Here is a 19,989-nt window from a genome sequence, read left to right as displayed (position 1 = left end):
AAAGTGAGCTTTGAGACTCTTAAAATAAGACATCTCTCCAAGTGATTGTTCTACTGGGTGGGTACCCTAATGAATCACCTTTTAGGAGTGTTTAGTATCACCATGACCTGGTCAGGAATACCAGATACAGGGCTTTTTGGTAGCCTGGAACTGTCCTCTGAAAAAGGGAAGATACTTGCTGGTCTGATTTTTCTGGCATCCAGAGATTTGGTGCTTTCTAGAATATTTAGAACACACAGCACCTCAGCTTTTATAAGTTTGTTCCTGTTTGGAAATTGATCTGGAAAAGGATCAGCTAATCCTGCTTGGCAGGTTGATAAAGTATAAGGAATAAACACTGGAGTGAGACCAGGAAAGCCCGTATGCCCAGTAGTAGCAAGGACATTTTCCAGTATTTTGCAGCATTGAGATCTTTTCACTCCCATTATTTAATTGATCCACATGAATTTGTAGATCCTCTTCCTTTTGTTCAAGTGAGGAAACTAAGACTGAAAGAGTAATTCTTGCTTACCATTAGGCCAGATAATGTATTTAATAAGTTTTAGAACCAAGGTTAGGTTCCAAGTTTTCAGACTTCCTAGAATTATTTATTGAAAAATTTCTCCCTGCTATTCCATACTTTTTAGTGGTAAGTTGGTTAACCCTTTTCCACTGTAGTTTCTTCTGATAACATACTGGAAATAGAGTCTCAGCTGTATCCTTAATAACTTGGAAAAGGTTAAATCAGTTAAACATCTTGGGTCAAATGGAAAGCAAGTCAGCCATGGAGCCAACCTCCGAAGCCTGCTTCCGCTTACCCTACATGAAGCATTTTCTCTTTGATTCTCTACTCTATCATCTTTTTCTTTTTCTCTATATTTCTTTAAATTTTTATTTTTTTGGTGGTAGGTATTGAACCCAAGACCTGTGAATGTTAGGCAAGTGTTCTATCACTGAGCTACATCACCAACAACCCTCTACTTGTTTCAATTTCTTCCCAATAGGTAGTCCAAGAGAAGATTTTGTGCCCTAGACATGGCCTTAAGCTGGGGAATCTTCTTCCCAAGTATTTCTAAAGGAACTTAGAGTTTGAGTCATGAAGATCTAACTGCTTTCTAATGTGTTTGGTATATGTGTGTGTAGTCTAGAGTATACTGAGGTGGAATGAAGTTGACTCTTAGGGTCAAGAAAACTTATTTGGGCTCACTTGTGAGATTGAGAGGACATGCTGTTCTGGACACACATGCTTCTTAACAGTTACTCCTGTAATTCAGTCAATCATTGATTGATTCTCTACTATACTTGAGCACCAGGTGAGGTGCTGGGTGTAGAATTGTACGCTAATTAAATGGTGTCTACCTACATAGAGTTTGGTCTGTAGGGAAATCAGACAAATCAAATTTTCATGTAACTACATAATTACACATGGTAATAAGTGCTGTGAAGAATCCAGGGTGGTATGAGAGAGTGTCAGGGAGGAGGATGAAATTTGCACTGGGACTGGGAGAAAGTGACATGTAAACCCAGACCTAATGGGAAAGGAGTTGAGTAGGCTAAGAGTAATGGGAAGAGTATTCCATGTAAAGGAACATCTTGTGTGAAGGTTTTGAGGTAGGAATAAACTTGGCACATTGGAGAAAAAAGAAAGAAAAGCCTTGCATGATTGGAAAATAACGTGGAATAAAGCTCGGGTGGTAGGCAGGGACTAGATCATGCAGGGCCTCCGAGTTTATGGTAAGGCTTTTTTTAAACTGCGTTTCTGTGGCTATTGTTCTGTTGGCAGATTTGATTCTTTTCTTGAAAGCAAAAAACAAACAAAAACTGTACTTGGTTCCTGTTAGTGAGTAGACTTACCGAAAAGGCATACTTCTAAATAAGATCTTTAGGAAAACTCAGAAAAGGCTTTGTTTGTTTCTTCCGCTCTTAGTTTTCTGATTGGAAGCACCAGGTGAACAAGAAGTTTTTAGTGATGGTGAAATCCTTTTATATCTAAGTATAAATTGTAGAACTTTTGTGTGGCACTCTATTTTAATTATTTATTTTGTAGTTTGTTTCTCCCATTGAACTGGAGCATCTTAAATTTAAGGACCATGGGCCATCATCTCTTTATTCCTGGCACCCAGTAAGGAGTAAAGCATTAATGTTTTTGGGGATCTACAGAGGGATGTTTTTGCTTTTTAGTTAGGAAGAGGTGAGTTATATCAAGGAGTAGGATTTGGAGAGTGTGGTCTCTGCTTGCCCCTTTAAGTCTCCTTTTGTGGTGTATTTTAACCAATCCCAGTTAACCTCTCTTCATTTTTCTTCCCATCTCTACAGGATCAATAAGCCAAGAGCTGAAGATTCAGGCGAATACCACTGCGTATATCATTTTGTCAGCGCTCCTAAAGCAAATGCCACCATTGAAGTAAAAGGTATGACCCAGCAGAGGCTGAGGTGTTAGTCTCTTATTCCTGAGACTTCACCTTGGTCTGGACTTCTGATCTTCAGCTCTTCTTTTTTACATTTTAAGAAGTGATGTAATGTTATGGTTAGGACTCAGGAGCCCAGCTGTCTGGATTTAAATCCAAACCCAAATATATACTAGTTGTGTGACTTTGGCAAGTTATTAGGTTCTCTTTGCTTCCGTTTCCTTGTTTGTAAAATGAGGATATCAACAGTATTTACCTCATGAGTTTGGTAGGAGGATTAAAAGTAAGTTAATATAGTAGGTTTGACTTTAAGAAATTGCTGTTTTTATACATCAGAAATGTTTAAATGTTGGCAACTCATATGGCCCAGTCTTAGGTAGAGCTCCTAGAACAATGCCTTTGAAGTATTATTACATAGGTGTCCAGTGGGCTAATAGGATTTGAGAAAGTATAGTGTGCAAGATGAAAATAAGCTGTTTGTAATTCATTAGAAGTGTGCCTATGGGTACATAGCATCATAAAGATGAGTCTTTAGTGAAAGTTTCAAGAAGGACAAATAGAACTATAAAAGTTAGAGCCACCTAGTAACATCATTAGTCTGTTACTCACAGGAAAAGTGAAACCACTAGCTCTGTGTTCTCTGGTGAGTTTTTGGTAGAGCTAGCTAGAGCCCAGGTCTTAATTCCCTATCCAACATTTTTTTTTTTTTTTTTCTCACTGTTATAAAATGACCAGGGGAGCTGGGGTTGTGGATTAGTGGTAGAATGCTTGCCTGGCATGTGTGAGCTGCTGGGTTTCATCCTCAGCACCACATAAAAATAAATAAATAAAATAAAGGTATTGTGCCCATCTATAACTAAAAATATTTTTAAAAATAAATAAAAAATAAAATGACCAGGGGGAATCAGGTCTACTATTTGAGGTGAGATTGAAGAGAGGAAGTCTTTTATTAGTGTTTTTTCATTTCTCTTGTGAAGGACTTAAATTTGTCCTTTAAATCCATATGATCATCCCTGGAAGCTAGATGGATAGATTCAGGAAAAAGTAAGCGCTTATATAATAGGTATTCAGGTCTTCCTTTAAATATTTGGAAGATATCAAATGCAGATTTAAGAAAGTCTTGTCTCGCATGTGTGAGGCACTGAGTTCAATCCTTAGCACCACATAAAAATAACTAAATAAAATAAAAGTATTGTGGTCATCTACAATTAAAACATAAGTATATATATATATATATATATATATATATATATATATATATATATATGAAAAGAAAGGCTTAGTCACAATCCCCAAAAACCAAAGACTCAGTGTTCTGATATGTAGATGCTAATTCACAATAAGGGAGTGGAAGGTAAGGGAAAAATAGTACTTTGGATTAGACAAAGGGGGAATGAAGGGAAGGGAGGGGGAATGGGAATAGGAAAGATAGTAGAATGAATTGGACACAACTTTCCTATGTTCATATATGAATATGCAACCATTGTTAACTCCACATCATGTAAAACCAGAAGAATGGGAAGTTGTACTCCATGTATGTATAATATGTCAAAATATATTCTACTGTCATGTATAACTAAAAAAAAACAAATAGAAAAAATAAAAAAGAAATTAAAAAAAAAGTCTTAGTCACATTTAGTTTCCCTTCCATCGTTTGAAATGAAAGTAATATCTTGATGATGCGGTTCTAGCATTGTGAGTTGAAGAAGGGATGGGTCACTGCCTCCTCTGGCTGCCAGATTTTAATTTTGAATGCCTCAAGGGTTGAAGTCACAGTGGTTATAGGTCCCAGCAGGCTGGAACCTGGCATTTGATTTCTTCCCTTTTCTTAAAGGAATCTAGCGTACTTTGTTTTTGAAGAATGCCACATGTGTTCAACATGAGGATGAAGGGTGTGAGAAACTGTTTTCTCTAAGTCAGTGAGGACCTTCCCCAACTTAGATGAGCCGTACTATATGAGGAGACTTTCACTCTGTATGAAATATCTGCATCGTTCCTGACTGAGCTTTGAGCATAAAGTCCGAAGTGCAGAGAGCAGGATAGATCAGGGAAGGAGAAATTGGTGTGTCTAGCTAGTGGTCCTCTCCAACTTGAGGGATAATTACACATAATGCAAGTCTTGGCTAACTGTAATCCTTATGGATTTGGAGTTAATTTCTAAATAACACTTTTAGAGTGGAAACAGAGATAGGTTTTCCACTGGTTTGACTGCCTTAAAAGGTGGGATTCAGCAGCCCTTGATGCATCTTTCTTCACATTTCTTTAGCAGATATAAAGCAGTTGGGAGGGACAGAGAAGAGGAGGCGCTGGAAGTAGTGTTTTCAGATAGAAGTTAAGACATGCATGGTATCTTATTACATGGTATCATATTCAAGGTGCTGATTGCCCCTTGCATTTTTACTATACCACCTGACTGAGGAAGATGGAGTAGGTATCCTGATTTTATGAAAGCAGGCCCTGAAAAAATTGTTTCATGAGATTCTAAAGACTGTTCTTGGGTAGATAACTTGTATGTTAAATCTCTGAAGGAAATTCATAAGGAATTCTAGTCTTTCTCTTCTCCTTCTCTCCTCTAACACTTAGAAAAAAACAAGTGAATAATTAATGTCTCAGTCTTTCAGGTTATAGATAGTTGAGTCTGGTGAAGACTAGGAATATTTGGCTTTTTCTGTATTAAGTTTAAGAAGGTTTATAGAGGCTCAAGATCACATTCTAAGCTAGTTTCCAGTCATGGTTGGGTAGAAAAACTGCCTTACATTTACAGTGGGGTGTGTGTTAATTCCCAAACCATTGTCATGTAACTCTAATTTTATTTCCTCAGTGCCTCCAGACTGGGGTTAGAGACAGCTAACTTTTTATAGTTATAGTGATTTGAAATTTTTGCTGAGTAATTGACAGGTAAGAGGTGATCGTACTTGAGAACAGAGAAATTTTAGGAACATAAGTGACCGCTTTGCTGAAAGAAGGCTTTGAGAATCTTCCCCATTTATTACTTTAACTGCATCAGCACTTCAGGGTAATTTAATTCAGACCATATGTGTGTATTTCTTCAGCACTTATTGTACATTGAGCCCCTTTTTTCCTTTGTTGCTTTTCTTATCTTTCAGAACATCTCTAGCAGGTGTTTGGCCTCACCGCTGTGGGGAGAGAAGGACTTAACCTAACCAGGAACTGGGCATTATTTGTCATATCATCAAATCTTGAGTTACCTGTGGTATACAAAAGAAAAGAAAGTTATAGGAATCAGAAGAAGGGGCATGTGTTTGGAAATAGATCCAAGCTGACCATGTATTTTCTCCCTAGCCTATAGATTGCTGTCAAGAAAGAATTTTGAGGATGGTAATATCTACATGTAATCTGGAGTAGGTTTTTTTCCCCCACCTTTTATAAAAGACAAGGATGAGGCACAGTTTAAGAAGAGGGATGCTATTACCGTTAAGGGTTTTATTTCTTAGGTATTTGGCAGGTGACCTGAGCAGATGCAGGGGTTGAAGACAGAGCAAGGCTGTCTAGGAGACAGGTAACAACCTTGTGACCTTTGCTCTTAAACCTGCCTCTCAGGGATCTGCCTAGCTCACTCCAAGAAAGGCATTTCTCCCTGGCTTCAGAGAGACTTCAGAGGTTGTGGTGTACACATCTTATAGAAGTTTTATGAAACCTTTATAAGGATCTTGAAAAAAATTTTTTTAAAATATTATTTTAGATGTTGATAGACCTTTATTTTATTCATTTATTTACATGTGGTGCTGAGAATCGAACTCAGTGCCTCACTCATGCTAGGCAAGCAATCTACCACTGAGCCACAACCCCAGCCCCGGATCTTGAAAATTTTTATCCCTATAATTGTTCAACTCTTTGCCTCTTGCTCCCTCTCTCTTTGAGTACTTGGCTTTCTAAAATTAAAAAATATGCTCATAAAAAAGCAAATTTAAAATGTCTATATAATTTACAAAGTAAAAAGAAAATTTCTGCCAGGTTCCCCAGTCCTATTCTTATCTCTAAACCTTTTTGATTAATATAAGAAATTAGGAGTTTGAGTTTTAATGCTGTTTGTATTAAATGGTTCTAGTAGTCATCAAATCCTCAACAGAAAATACATCCCTGCCTCTCATGTGAGGTACATCCCAGCCCCAGAAAAGTTTGAGCCTAGTGACTTACTAGGACCATCTCTTACTGTTCCCTGGATATTCTTAATAGTATTAGTCTTTTGGTTGCTACAAAAGTCAAATTGATCTTTGTTTCTCCTTCCTGCTGTTTAGCCTTTTTTATTTTTTTCCTTTGAAGATTTTTTAGGAACAAATTTTAGAATTTCTAGAAGAGGCCTTTCCCCTGCTTCCCTATTTCCTGCTTGTTAACATGCCTTATAGGTGACAGATCACAGTCCAAACTGGCTGATGTGAACTGTGTGATGATAGTGATGAATATCACTATTGAGAGGAATAATACACATTTCACAAGTGTACAGCCCCTTCAGTATGTGCAGCATATTCACAGTCATTTCTTCATTTGATGTGAAGGAATTTGTTAGTTTGATGGGTGAAGGTGCCTAGATGTGACGTTTTTTAAGTCAGAGCAGATGCCAGAGCTGATCCAGAATTGTGATTACTTGAGAAGTCTTTGCAAGCATGGTAATAATACCTTGAAACTCTAGGACATTTTGAACATCAACCTTGGCCCAAAAAACTCTTTCTACTCCACCCCCCGCCGTTTCAGGGTGCTACTCTGACTTTTCTTAATAAGAACAACTAACATGATTGCCTACTTACTATGTGCCAGCACTGTTCCTTTCCTCTCTTTCAGTCTTCACAACCTGTTGTAATCTCCATTTTCCAGATAAGAAAATCAAATGATTGACTCAGTGTGGCAGACTTAGCCAGTGGAGCCAGGTTCTTACCAGGCACTCTAGCACCAGAGACTGCTCCTAAGCATAAAACCATATTGCTATGTTCAGCATGTAATAATTAAAAGGCCTTGGACTGAAAGAAGAAATGGGTTTTAATCGTGGCTCTGTTATTAAACTTGACGTGACCCTGACCAGTCAGTTTCCTTCTCTGGGCCTCAGCTTCCCAAGTATTAGATGAAATAGAATGAGAGACTCTGATAAGTCTGTGGTACCCTCATGGACATGGGTGAGTTTCATACTGAAGGAAATGAATGCCAAACTCATTTTCCTAGTAGTGAGGACTATAACCTTCCCAACCTGAGAGTGCTACCTCATTGTACCTGCACCTCCACCCATTTCATCTCCCTGTCTCATGGGAATACTCCCTCTTTGTAGTCCCCAACTTCCATCACTGGTGCCAGGAGAAGTGTTAGAACGGTGATTCTCAACCTTTAATTCATCTGAAACATGGCCTGGGCTGGGCAACGTGCTTTTTAAAAATACACCAGGTAATTATAGTATTCAGTCAAGGTTGAGGACCACTGTCTTAGAGGAAACTTATGTGTCTTCTCAGTGGTTTTACCTGCAGAAGGCAGCACAGGTCCTAGATTGCTCTGAGTTCACAGTGAGTCTACTCCATGTGGAGAACACTTATTGTACCAAAAATCTACATCCTTCTTGCTCACCTCTGGATTATTCTCAAATTCCTTCCTATATTCCTCCTCATAGTCCCTTCACTAGCAGTAAATCTTAACTCTCCCTCTGCCTTCAGTAAAGCCTATATTTTGCCTGCAGCAAAAATGAGGTGTCTCTAGGATTGGATAGATTTGCATAAAGAAAGCAAAAAGACTAGAGAATGAGTGTATTTACTTAGAAACAATGCACTTATTGATAGCACCTTTAAGAGTAGATTTTCTTTGTAAAAGAGAATTGTTAGGTTATAAGTTTGCTTTGAAAAGTGATCAACAAATACAGTCTTTGTGTGAGGCCTCATATCTTGTTCCCTTTCTCAGGTCTCTTCTGTTAACTGTATTTAACATCAGCTTCATCTGAACATGCCTCCTTTGCCTGAGTTGACACAGCCTGGCAGAGAAGCTGATTACTTCTAAGTACAGGCAGGTCAGGCAAACAGAGGGTACTGAAGAACATGCCAAAAGCCCAGATTACCCAGATAAGGAAATTGGATCAAGTGCTTTTGGGTTACTGAGGCTTTTGGGGACCCTGCATTGCCATTCATTAGGGTACTGGAAGGATAACCATTAACTTACATGATTAGAGTATTTTACTAACAAGGCCAGAAAGCGAGTAATATTCCAAGTGGATCTCTTTTTTGTTTCGTCCCTTTACTCTTGCCACTCAGTATATGCCCCCTTGAGTGAATACAGGGAAGGAAGGACTGTTTGCTTATTATATACAGGCTTTTTTATATACAGGCTTAGTCAGGCTCCTCAGACATGCTTTCAAACCAATAGACCTGGTCAAGCAGTGCCTTATTAAATGGCAAATCCATTTAAGGTGAGGCACTAAAATAGGCCATTAATCAATATAATTTGTCAGTATCTAACCAGTATCTAACTATTGGAGTTACAACAGAAATCCCGTTTATGTCATCATATGAGAAAAGCACATAATAATCAGTATCTCTTTGACTTCCTAGACCTAACAACAATGCTGGAGTCTAAGCCTTAGCCATTCCTTTTCGTAATAGTAGCTCAAATCTAAATGTTTATTTTTGATCCTGAGCTCTAACCTTAGTATAGTGGTATAATTTAATTCCTACAAGATCTCTGTGAAATATGTGGGTATTATTCCCATTTTACAGAAGTAAAATTGAAACTCAGATGATCAGCTTTACTCAGTTGGTGAGTAATAGAGCCTTTTTAAAGTACCCAGATTTCTCACACACTGAAGTCCAGAGCTCTGCTCTGCTTCTTACATTTTACTATATGGGGTAGTTAAATTCTGACGGGTAAATCAGTCCCATTTCAGGGCTTCTAGTACATCTACAAGTAAAGATAACAGTTGGGAAATTCACTATGCAGGTATCAATAATGCTTATTAAATATTTCTATTTTTGTCAACCCTATTCTGGTTTATTTTCCCCTCAGTATAGTAAAGTACAAAACTGCATGACTTCTTGAGTGATATAGCCCTGCATTGAATTCTAGTTTTACCATTTACTAGCAGTATAATTTTAGACATTAAATAACTTTTCTAAATTGAGTTTCCCAATTTATGAAAATGGGTTAATATCTATTTCATCAGTTGGTATATTTATCTATTCCTCTGTAATAAATTATCCCAAAACATAGTAGGTTAGAAAAACGCTTTTCATGTCACAGTTTCTTTGGTTAGGAATCATGGAATAGCTTAGTAGGGTTTCTGGTTCAGAGTCTTCCCTGAGATTTCATTCAAACTGTTTGCTGGGGTGTACTCATCTGAAGTCTTGGCCAGGGCTCAAGGATCTACTCTCAAAGGTGGTTCACTCGGGGCTGGGGAGATAGCTAAGTTGGTAGAGTGTTTGCCTCACAAGCACAAGGCCCTGGGTTTAAATCCCAACACCGCAAAAAAAAAAAAAAAAAAAAAAAGGGTGGTTCACTCACATGTCTTTTGGCAGGACTCTGAGGGCTTCTCCATATGCTGTTTGAACACCACCCTAGCATGGCAGCTACCATCCCCTCAGAATGTGTGATGACAGAGAAGAGAAAGCCACAGTGCTTTTTGTGAACATTTCCAGAGTTGCACACCATTAGTCTGCTTTATTTTACTCATTAGAAGGTAGTCACTTAATCCAGCCCTAACATTTAAGGGGAATTAGGCTTCATGTCTTGAAAGGCAGTGTATCAGGAAATTTGTGAGTTATTTTAAAACTGGTTGTTGACCTCTAAGGGACCTGTCTTTGACCACTGCTGCTACGTACTCTGATTGCAGAGTTACCTTTTTTTCTGTAGGCGCACTGTCCTGCTCAGCAGGTGGGACAAGAACAGGCATTCTGATTAAGGAGCTACCGTAAAAGATATAAGTGACCCACCTTTTCATTGATCCAAAGGTAAAAGTATGGTAGTTTTCAATCACTCCTTTGAGGGGTAGAGTGGCGTAGCTTAGATTAATTTTCTCTTTGCCTAGTATAGTAGTCACACTTCCTTCATCCAAGGTAATTAAGGCATTATTCTTTGGAGTTCATTAGATAGAGAAAATATTCCTAAACTTCACACAGTACTGCTTGGTAAGATTAAAGCATCATTTGAACTAACTAATGAAAATATTTTCTTATATGCTTATACTCTATAAATGTGGCCAACAAAATGTGCTTTTAAAGCATATTCCCGTCTGTAAATGGAAACCTCTGTAGAATAATTCACTAGATGAACGAAAGGGGAAGGTGGCATTCTCTTCCTTCTAAATATCAAGGTAAGAGTGAAAACTATTCCTACCCTTCTCCCCACTCCTGACCTTTTAAGTCTGTACTCTTTCAGAAAAATGACTTTTTAGAGGCTGTAGAGCCACGTCAATGTTCATAGCTGCTCAATTCACAATAGCCAGATTGTGGAACCAACCTAGATGTCCTTCAATTGATGAATGGATAAAGAAACTGTGGTATATATATATACAATGGAATATTACTCAACCATAAAGAAAGATAAAATTATGGCATTTGCAGGCAAATGGATGAAATTGGAGAATATCATGCTAAGTGAGATAAGCCAATCTCAAAAAACCAAAGGTCGAATGATATCGCTGATAAGTGGATGAGGACACATAATGGGGGGAGGGAGGGGTTAGTGTTAGGGTTAGGGAAGGGGGCAAGAATGGAGGAAGGAAGGACTGTATAGAGGGAAAAGAGGGGTGGGAGGGGTGGGGGGAAGGGAAAAAATAACAGAATGAATCAAACAACATTACCCCATGTAAATGTATGATTACACAAATGGTATGCCTTTACACCATGTACAAACAGAGAAACAACATGTATCCCATTTGTTTACAATTAAAAAAAAAAATAGAGGTGTAGAGCACTATGCCAACTTAAGTTTTAGCCTTCTGGGTGGTTTTAATGTGTACCCTTGTGAATGAGTCCCCAGAGCAAAAGCTAATAGTATTTAACTCACAGTGCTAAAGGCATTGGCCTGATACATGGCACAGAGTGTTCTCTTTGAGGCAAAGGAAAGTAAAAATGGGAAAAGACACCATAGATAAGCTGGAATTTGTATCTTCACTCTAGACCACTTCCCTGAGCTCTAGAATTGATATCCAGCTGCCTACATGACAACTTCATTTATTGTTAAATGTACTTCTTAAACTTAAAATGTCCTAGTCTTAAACTCCTGATTTTTACCACTGTTGCTTTCTTCCCTAACAAAACAAAAATAATCAAACAAAAATTGCCCTGAGCATCTTAGTGACTGGCAACTCCATTCTTACGATTGATTACTCAGGCTAAAACCTTGGAGTCATCTTTGGCTCCTTTTTTCCTCCTGTCCCATATATAATTCATTAACAAATATATTAACTCAACCTACAAAATATGTCTAGAATCTCTCTACCTCTCCCCACTTCCATTGCTACTCCCCTAATATGAACCATGGATACCACTCTCTCCTTATCAGTTTTTGACTGAAGAAATCTCTAAGGAAGGGTAACCAGTAGGCCTGAATAGTGATAGAGTGGCCATGGGGAAAGTTTGGGTTAGGACAAGATAGAGCCAGTCTGATCACTCCCTTTGATAGTAAAGAATTTTGCCTGGAAAAACAAAAAGATGTCTCCTTTACAACATCCAGTCTAGAAAACATTTCACACACTGTACTGAACAGCCAGCCTCAGTTTGGCAGGGATTGGTTGTAGAAATGCTTGAGTCTTTGTGCATTCCATCCATGTCCAGGTTCCTCTAGAAGCTGAGTATAAGACCATTTTGTGCCTAAGAAGCACAGTCTGTTGAGTAGTAGGACTTTGGACTCTTCTTAAGCCAAGCAAGTCAGAGGTAGTACCTGGTATCAATCCATTATATAGTACAATTCTGTAGGACTTTACAGCTTCAAAATCAATGTTTTGACATCTTATTTACTCAAGAACAGGGTGTGGCTGGGAAGTCTGAGGTGGGAGGATTGCCAATTCAGAGCCAGCCTCAGCAACTTAGCAAGGCCCTAAGCAACTTAGCAAGAAGACCCCATCTCAAAATAAAATAAATAAAGAGCTGGATGTGGTTAAGTGCCCTGGCTTCAGTCCCTAGTACACAAACAAACACAAAAGAACAGGGAGGTAGTGTGGGGCAAGAATTATCTGTTTGATAATGGGAATAGCAACAAAGCACGGAATTTATAAAAAGTGAGCAAAACTGGAATTTGAACAAAGACCTATTGATTTTCTTCCCCACTTTGGCCAACAAAGTGATGTCTAGCTTACATTTTATTGCTATCAGGTTACTGTTACTAGTTCAGCATTCATGGAAAGTATAGTTAAGATAAAAGATTAAATTCAAGGAATTAGCCTCATCACAGGCGTCTTGGATCATTGAAACTGATGTGATTTTTAGATTGTAGGCACTGTTCATTTCTTCCTATGTGATCTCTAAAAGTAGAGAAGCCCTCTAGGAACCCCAGGATTGGTTTCATCAAGATTGTTGCAAATGAGGTGTTCAAGTAAGATTTTTAAGCTGCTAACAAAAGCATTTGAGATACTGGTTTAATTTCCTGTTCATCCTTTTCTTTCCACTTTTGAAAACTGGATTGCTGGATTCCCCCTTTCCTGGGAGAACTTAGGTCATTGATACTTATGGAGTACCTTATCCAAGCATTTGTTGTTTTTATGTACCTTGATTTTACGTGTTTGACCACAAGTCTCTTATTTCTCTAAGGGGAGTATGTGACATTTGAACATGATCCATAATTGTTTTTAGTGCAGGTGTTTGAAGAAAAATCCTGGACTGCTGGTATAGGAGATAATAATGGCTTCTGTTTGCATTTTCTTTAAAGAGGAGAAAATTTAGGGCCAGTGGAATTGTGTCTTTTTCCTATAAGTTGGAGAATTACCTACTTTAGTAGAACCTTAGGTTAATAACCCTGATACCTGCTTGGCTGCTTTGGTGGGTGTGGGTGAGGAATGAGATTGGCTCCATTATCTTACCTGAAATGCTCTTTATTGAAGCTGAATAGGAACATGTGGCCTAAAGACCAATTACATTAGAAGCAAGACTCTTGATTCTACCCTATTTAGAGTAGCTCCTGTGGTAACTTTTTTTTAACACTTTTTCACAGCCGCTCCTGATATCACTGGCCATAAACGGAGTGAGAACAAGAACGAAGGGCAGGATGCCATAATGTACTGCAAGTCAGTTGGCTACCCCCACCCAGAGTGGATCTGGCGCAAGAAGGAGAATGGTGTGCTCACAGTGAGTAGGAAGCAGCCCTGCTCATCAGTGCCTGAGTCTCTGTGGTTGCTGGAGTTTCTACTACGGAGGTCCAGATATCTGGGCCAGTTGCTCCAACATCTGCACTCTTGGATGTGTACATGGCTTGAATCATCCTTTCTAGGGTGATGGATGCTTTACATCTGAATCTGCAGGACAGTTTCTGTCCAACATGGACTCTACATAATTTGTAAAAACTGTCTGATAGGGAATTAGATTGATTGCCTTCAGGATAGGACACAGAAAGAGCTAATCCTATTTTAAATATTTTACTATTCTAGTCCATTAGAGTACTTGTTTTGATTTTGTTAAGACTGAGGGCAGTTATAAGTATATTCCTTGAACTCAGAAAATACTGATATAGCCCAAGGAGAGCCAAGGGCAACCTTACGCCTTGGTATCTGACACTGTTTGGTACACAAAAGGTCAAAGAGAATATCTTTCCAGCCTGTGGGACAATTCTTGATGGTGTTTGGACAGTGCCCTTAACCACCTACTTTCTCTTTTATTTCTAACCAGTTTACCTTTTCTGGCTTTATGTACCCAATGCTATACTTTTTAGGCATCCTCTTTTATTAACAGTCTTCAAGTCAGTGGCAAAACCAAGGATCATGTCTAGTTTTTAAAATTTCAGGTCTTTTTCTTTCCATGACCTCTTTTTTTTTTTTTTTTTTTTTTTCAGTACCTTTATTTTATTTATATATTTTTCTGTGGTGCTGAGGATCAAACCCAGTGCCTCACATGTGCTAGGTGAGTGCTCTACCACTGAACTGCAGCCCCAGCCTTCCCATGACCTTTTGATAGAATAGTGTTGATAATGACTCCAACATTAATAATGATGTCTAAATTTCAAAAACTCATTAGTAAGGGGGATCAGGATGAGAAGTGGGGAAGTGAAGATGTTGAGTGTCGTCAGGGCAGACCCTTGAAAGATCAGGATGTTGAGTTTTGTAAGATGCTGGCAAGGAAATGACTATTTCCCTCTACTGGTCATTGGGAAATAAGACACTACATTTTTGCCAAACAGGTTGAAATTATTTAGTAGGTATTTTTATCTCTTGAAAACTGAAGCTTGGAACTTTGTGAAATAGCTCCTTTTTTGAAGACTTTGGATTCCCCATTTCAGCTGTACCCACACTCAAACACAGACATGATTGTGTGCTATAATTAGAATAATTTGGGGAATAATCTTCCCCTTTCCTTCCAGCTGTGTTTATGTGTTAATTGTTGCAGGGCAAATTTTTTTGGCCTGCCAGTGTCGCATAAGATGTGTGCTGTGAGCTTATTCCAGTTCTACTCAAACCCCTGCTCTTGCACTCTCCTACCCTTTCCTCACACAGATACCAGTCTTTTCCTGGCGTGTTCATGGCTCTGCTTCATTCATTCTCTTCCTTCGTGATCTGGTATAAACATGAGCTCTTTTCTGAAGCTTTCCCTGACTTCCCAGCAGTGGCCACTCACTGTGTTCCCTGCAGCATTCCTTACACACCCTCTCCTGGGCATCTCAATACATTCCTGTAGTCAGTCATCCCTTTGGATGTCTGTTTCCCTCTTGGAGCTCAAGCTCCTTGTGGGTTTTGTGTCACTCTTCTCCCTCTCTGACCTTCCCTTTAGTAGGCTATAAAATACATAGAGTACATTAGTAGATATTTGTTGATTTATGGAATAACCTTTTCTTTAACCCTGTGGTCTAGAAAGGAAAGGAAAGTTAGGAATTTTCTCTGCCCTAAGAAGTTGTGAAAGAAATTTAAGTGTGAAAGAAGTTTAAGGAGATCTCTTAGGACTCATGAAGCATGAAGTTGTTGTGCAAACTCTGATGTCATTGGATGGGGCTGTGGTTTGAAAATGTGAGAATACAGGAGTCCTTCATGCTGCTCCTTCCCCATCCTCTTCCTGCTGTAGTTTCTTATCAGGTGTTCGAAGTAGATTGTCAATTAATAGCAGTAGGCCTGCACTCTGTGGAAGTTGGAGGAGTCCAGAGGACTAGCACATGGGAATCTTATGCCCTTTTGTCAGAAGCTTGTTGATTTTGTTGTTGGTGATACTGAAGGGAAGTCATCAATGAAGTGCTCAAAATTCCTTGAGCAAAGATGGTACTAGTTTCTGCTATCCACTTTTGCCAGTGTCCTGGTAAGAGGGTGGAGAATATTACCCTCCCTTGATCAATGGCTCACCTTCTCTGACCTTTGTGTGTCCCCACTTTTTCTGCAGGAGATTGTCAATACCTCTGGGCGCTTCTTCATCATCAACAAAGAAAATTATACCGAGTTGAGCATTATGAACCTCCAGATCACAGAAGACCCTGGCGAGTATGAATGTAATGCTACTAACTCTATTGGCTCCGCCTCAGTATTCACCATCCTCAGGGTACGGAGCCACCTGGCCCCACTCTGGCCTTTCTTGGGAATTCTGGCTGAAATCATCATCCTTGTAGTGATCATTGTTGTGTATGAGAAGAGGAAGAGGCCAGATGAGGTTCCTGATGGTAAGAGCATACCTACAAACAGTAATGTTGGGTTTGGTTCTTTGGGGTGGTTTCTAAACACCCAAAGAAGACTATATGGATGTTGGGATTCCCAAACATCCCAAAAGGAAAAAGAAGGAAAATTTTTATTAAGATTTTTGGGGGGTACCAGGGATTGAATTCAGGGGCACTAGACCACTGAGCCACATCCCCAGCCCTATTTTGCATTTTATTTAGAGACAGGGTCTCACTGAGTTGCTTAGTGCCTCGCTTTTTGAGGCTGGCTTTGAACTTGTGATCCTTTGAATTCATGATCCTCCCGCCTTCGCCTCCCAAGCCACCATTATTACAGGCATCGCACCACTGCACTTGGCTCAGATTTTTTAACATTAGGCACCAGGAACTATAATTAGCTCTTTCCCTCTTTAGGTGTTCTCCAAACCCTAGACCTGCCCTTTAGGCCTCATGTGGTAAATGGGCAGCTATCAGTCTCTGTTTAGCTTTGTCCTTCTTCAATGTAGATCATCAGGCAGCTTGAGCTTGAGAATCCAGGTTAAGCCTAGAAGCCACCTCAAGGTAGCAGGCCACCTGTCCTTTCAGGCAGATATGAAGTATCTAATTGGTTGTCATATGGTTGATTGTTATAGCCCCTGTACATAATTGTCCCAGTCCAAGTCAGACCGTGTTAAGAAAGACATTAAACAAGCTGCTCTTTGGTTCCCTTTGGTAGATTTTCAGTGTTCTCTATCATAGGGCTTTTCTGCCTGTGTTGCACAGACAAGAACTTGGAGAGTGTCTGATGTATCCCTCCTTCCAGTTTAAGAGATAGCTAAGTGCTAATACCTGGAGCCCATGCCCCAAGGCAGGCCCAGAGTCACAGAAGACAGTGACAGTAGCAGTAGAACCATGGTGAGTCAGTAAGCACTGGAGAAGCAAGAGCTGATGTCTTTTATTATTGGATAAGCCTGGAATCAGGAAAGCTTTGGGAAATTGGTACATTTTTTGGTCATGGATTTTCATTTTCAACCCTTTGATTACAACCAGGGGAAAACTACTTACAGAAACTCCTATCACTAGAACTTCAGATTCCTAATATTCCTGACCTCCACCCTCTCACCCTCTAATGTCACTGGTAAAAAGAAAATTGCCTAACTAACCATTACCAACACTTGCTCCAATGCTGAGCTAGACCAGAAGTGTGTGCCCATAAGCTTGGTGCAAAATGACCTGGGGTGATGGTGGGATCATCAGTGGCAGTCTTATCATTCTGAGGATTATGTCTGTGTATCTGGGGCACAGTATCCTGCCCCAGAATTGACTGTCCCTATGGCTGAGCAATAGGACTGCAGCATCTGCCCAGCTCCCCCATGTACATCTGGCAAACATCGAGGTTTTGTGATCCTTTGAAAAGAGTGCAGCTTCAAAGGCATGCCAGTGACTTTTAGACTCTAAAAAGGACATGTTTGAGAGCACCAACCACTTCCTTTTCTTCTCAGCAGCTCCTAAATCCTTGCCTGCACTAAGTAGAGTGAGTATTTGAATGAGTGCTAAGGTTGGTGAAGAGGTTTTTTTGTTGGCACTATGGTGCCTGCAGGAAGACCTGGTGGATTCCCCTTTGAATGTACTTTCAGCAGAGAACTGGATGGAGGAATGGGGTGGGTGTCAACTGGAAGCAGAGACCTTTGTAAATACACGTTCTAGTTCTCTGAGATAGAGGATGTCCCTCAGGAGTTTTATTTTCCTACTCTGTGAAGTAAAACTACTTTCATGGGATTTTCTTGTATCCCTAATGTTTTTTCCTTGAGAGTTTTCCCTTTTCTGCTACATATTAGGATTCCCAACACAGAGTACACCTATATTTAGACTGGAAAGAAAAGAATTGCCTGGTTTTCATGTGCTTTTAACTTGGCTCTTTGGGAGCAGTTGTGCTTCATTCCTGACAAGGGCTTTTCCACCCCTCCCACAGTGTCAAATATTGCTTTGCCAAATACCACCTTTTTCAGCCTGTCCTTCAGGTTGAAGAGCACATTGTCAGGAAAGAAAAGACAGAGTGGACTTTAAAAATTGGTTTAAATTTTTTAAGACAAGGCTGACTGCTTCTCTTATGACAGAGTGATACATTGGCTTAGCATGTACCTGCCAGCGGTTCTAATCTTCCTCATAAGCACCCATTTTGTTGATGAGGATGGTGTCCCAGCTTAGGAGTTCATTGGTTATTATACTCAAATGGGGAGACCAGTTTGTTGTAGGAGACATCTGTGGCCAGCCAATCTTCTGAACAGCTTCCTGGAGGGAAAGAAACCTCTTAAACTAAAATTATTATAGACAGTGAATGAATCCTACATAAAAAGAGATGACTGCAGGGTAAGTGCAAAGTAAAACCTCTTTGCTGTTGTCTCTTAGGAAAATAATGTAATGCAAGCAGCTTTTACTTCTTCGTTCTTGAATTGGGGTGAAAAATCTGGGATGCTAAAATGATTACAGTGTTTGCCTTCTCTCCCTCCCTTCCTGACAGACAGTATGGTCAGGCTCCATTCTCCATCCTCACTCCAGTATTTTCATTCCAGTTTTATTCTTTGTTTCTCTACCTCTTTCTCTCAAATTTCTGTTTCCACCTTCCTTCTTTTCTGTCCTGGAAGTACTCATTTAAAAAAAAAATGTGAATGAGCTTTCTTTATGCTCTTGTTTTTTCTTCTTTAGCCAGTTTCCCTTCAGCCCTGATGCATTTCATACTGAGAACAGACTTATCAAATACACTTTCTTCCCGTTTGCTCCTCCCCAAATTTAAATGTAGATATGTATGCATGCCCTTTTTGGGGATGAAGATGTACATTTTATCAGATATGAATTTGTCTGCTCAAGGTGGTGAATTTTTATGGCACTGTGTTGGCTTATTTATGCCACTTTGAAATTGGGAAGGGTTTTTTTTGGGGGGGTTGGTTGTTTTCTTAAGGCCTGACATATTTTTCTCTGTCAAATTGATTCTTATTTCATAGAGAGGGCATTAGGAATTGCCATTCTTTCAAGCACCAGGTTCATATTCTTCATTTCAGCCCACTGGACCTAGTAGTGCTTATTATAGAGGAATACATGCCATTTTAAAATGGCTTGTAAGAGCAGTGACAAAACCTAGTTTATTTCAAATTCACTGAAAGTTTTCATATGAACTCAAAGCATTTTCTATAAAAGCACTAAGTACAAAAGTATAAAAACACATACATTTGAACTGATACAAAGGTTGTGTTCCACTAGAAAAGCAAGTACCACTTTAGCTGAAAGTTGAGGTTCAGCTGCTTTTTTTCTTTATTTCTTTTATTTATTTAATTATTTATTTTTTAAAGACCCATGCGTCTTTATAAATGAAATCCGTTTGCATGCTTTAATATGTTAGGGTCAGAGGATCAGCACCCAATAAGTTGTCTTATAGGAGGGTTATCTACATGTGTTTTTTAGAAATAAGTGAATTATGGAGCCAAATAAGACCTTTATGTTTTCACTTTGAGTATATTCCTCCAAAATATTAGTCTAGCCATCCATTGATGTTAGAAGTGAACACCTGCTTGGAGCCCACCTGAGTTAGCTCTCTGCCAAAGTGAACAACTGATGTGTGCTTTAAGGCTCCCTCCCCGCCCCTGGGGAAATAGGGTGGTGAACCTGAGCAGTCACTAGGACCTTCAGTTCTACTGTACACTTCAGTGACTTCACAGGCATTAAAATTAAACAATGGGAGCCAATTTAAGAAAAGTGTTGACTGGCATCGAGTTTCTTTTTCAAACTGGAATAATTTTCATAAGCAAATCAATGTGACTATTCCATTAAGTTACTGGTGGAGAAGATATTTGAGGTTTTATTGAGG

At 39.3% G+C, this 19,989-nt stretch overlaps 1 protein-coding gene across 4 annotated transcripts in view; it reads left to right on the top strand.

Moving 5' to 3' along the window:
• Window positions 1-19,989, top strand: part of NPTN (neuroplastin) — a 67,666-nt gene that overhangs the window by 42,084 nt on the left and 5,593 nt on the right. For 3 of the 4 annotated variants that reach the window (XM_079125330.1, XM_079125329.1, XM_079125331.1), the window contains 3 exons: window positions 2,296-2,390; window positions 13,518-13,651; window positions 15,881-16,154. In XM_079125330.1, coding sequence (XP_078981456.1) covers window positions 2,296-2,390; window positions 13,518-13,651; window positions 15,881-16,154 — 503 coding nt within the window. Of the gene's footprint in view, window positions 1-2,295; window positions 2,391-13,517; window positions 13,652-15,880; window positions 19,299-19,989 lie in introns of those variants that run through there. The other variant, XM_079125328.1, reaches the window with a different exon arrangement.

The sequence above is a fragment of the Sciurus vulgaris genome (genome assembly GCF_902686455.1).
Source record: "Sciurus vulgaris genome assembly, chromosome: 2".
Lineage (NCBI taxonomy): Eukaryota > Metazoa > Chordata > Mammalia > Rodentia > Sciuridae > Sciurus > Sciurus vulgaris.
The sequence above is the reverse complement of the archived record's forward strand: the minus strand, read 5'-3'. Positions and strand labels throughout refer to the sequence as shown.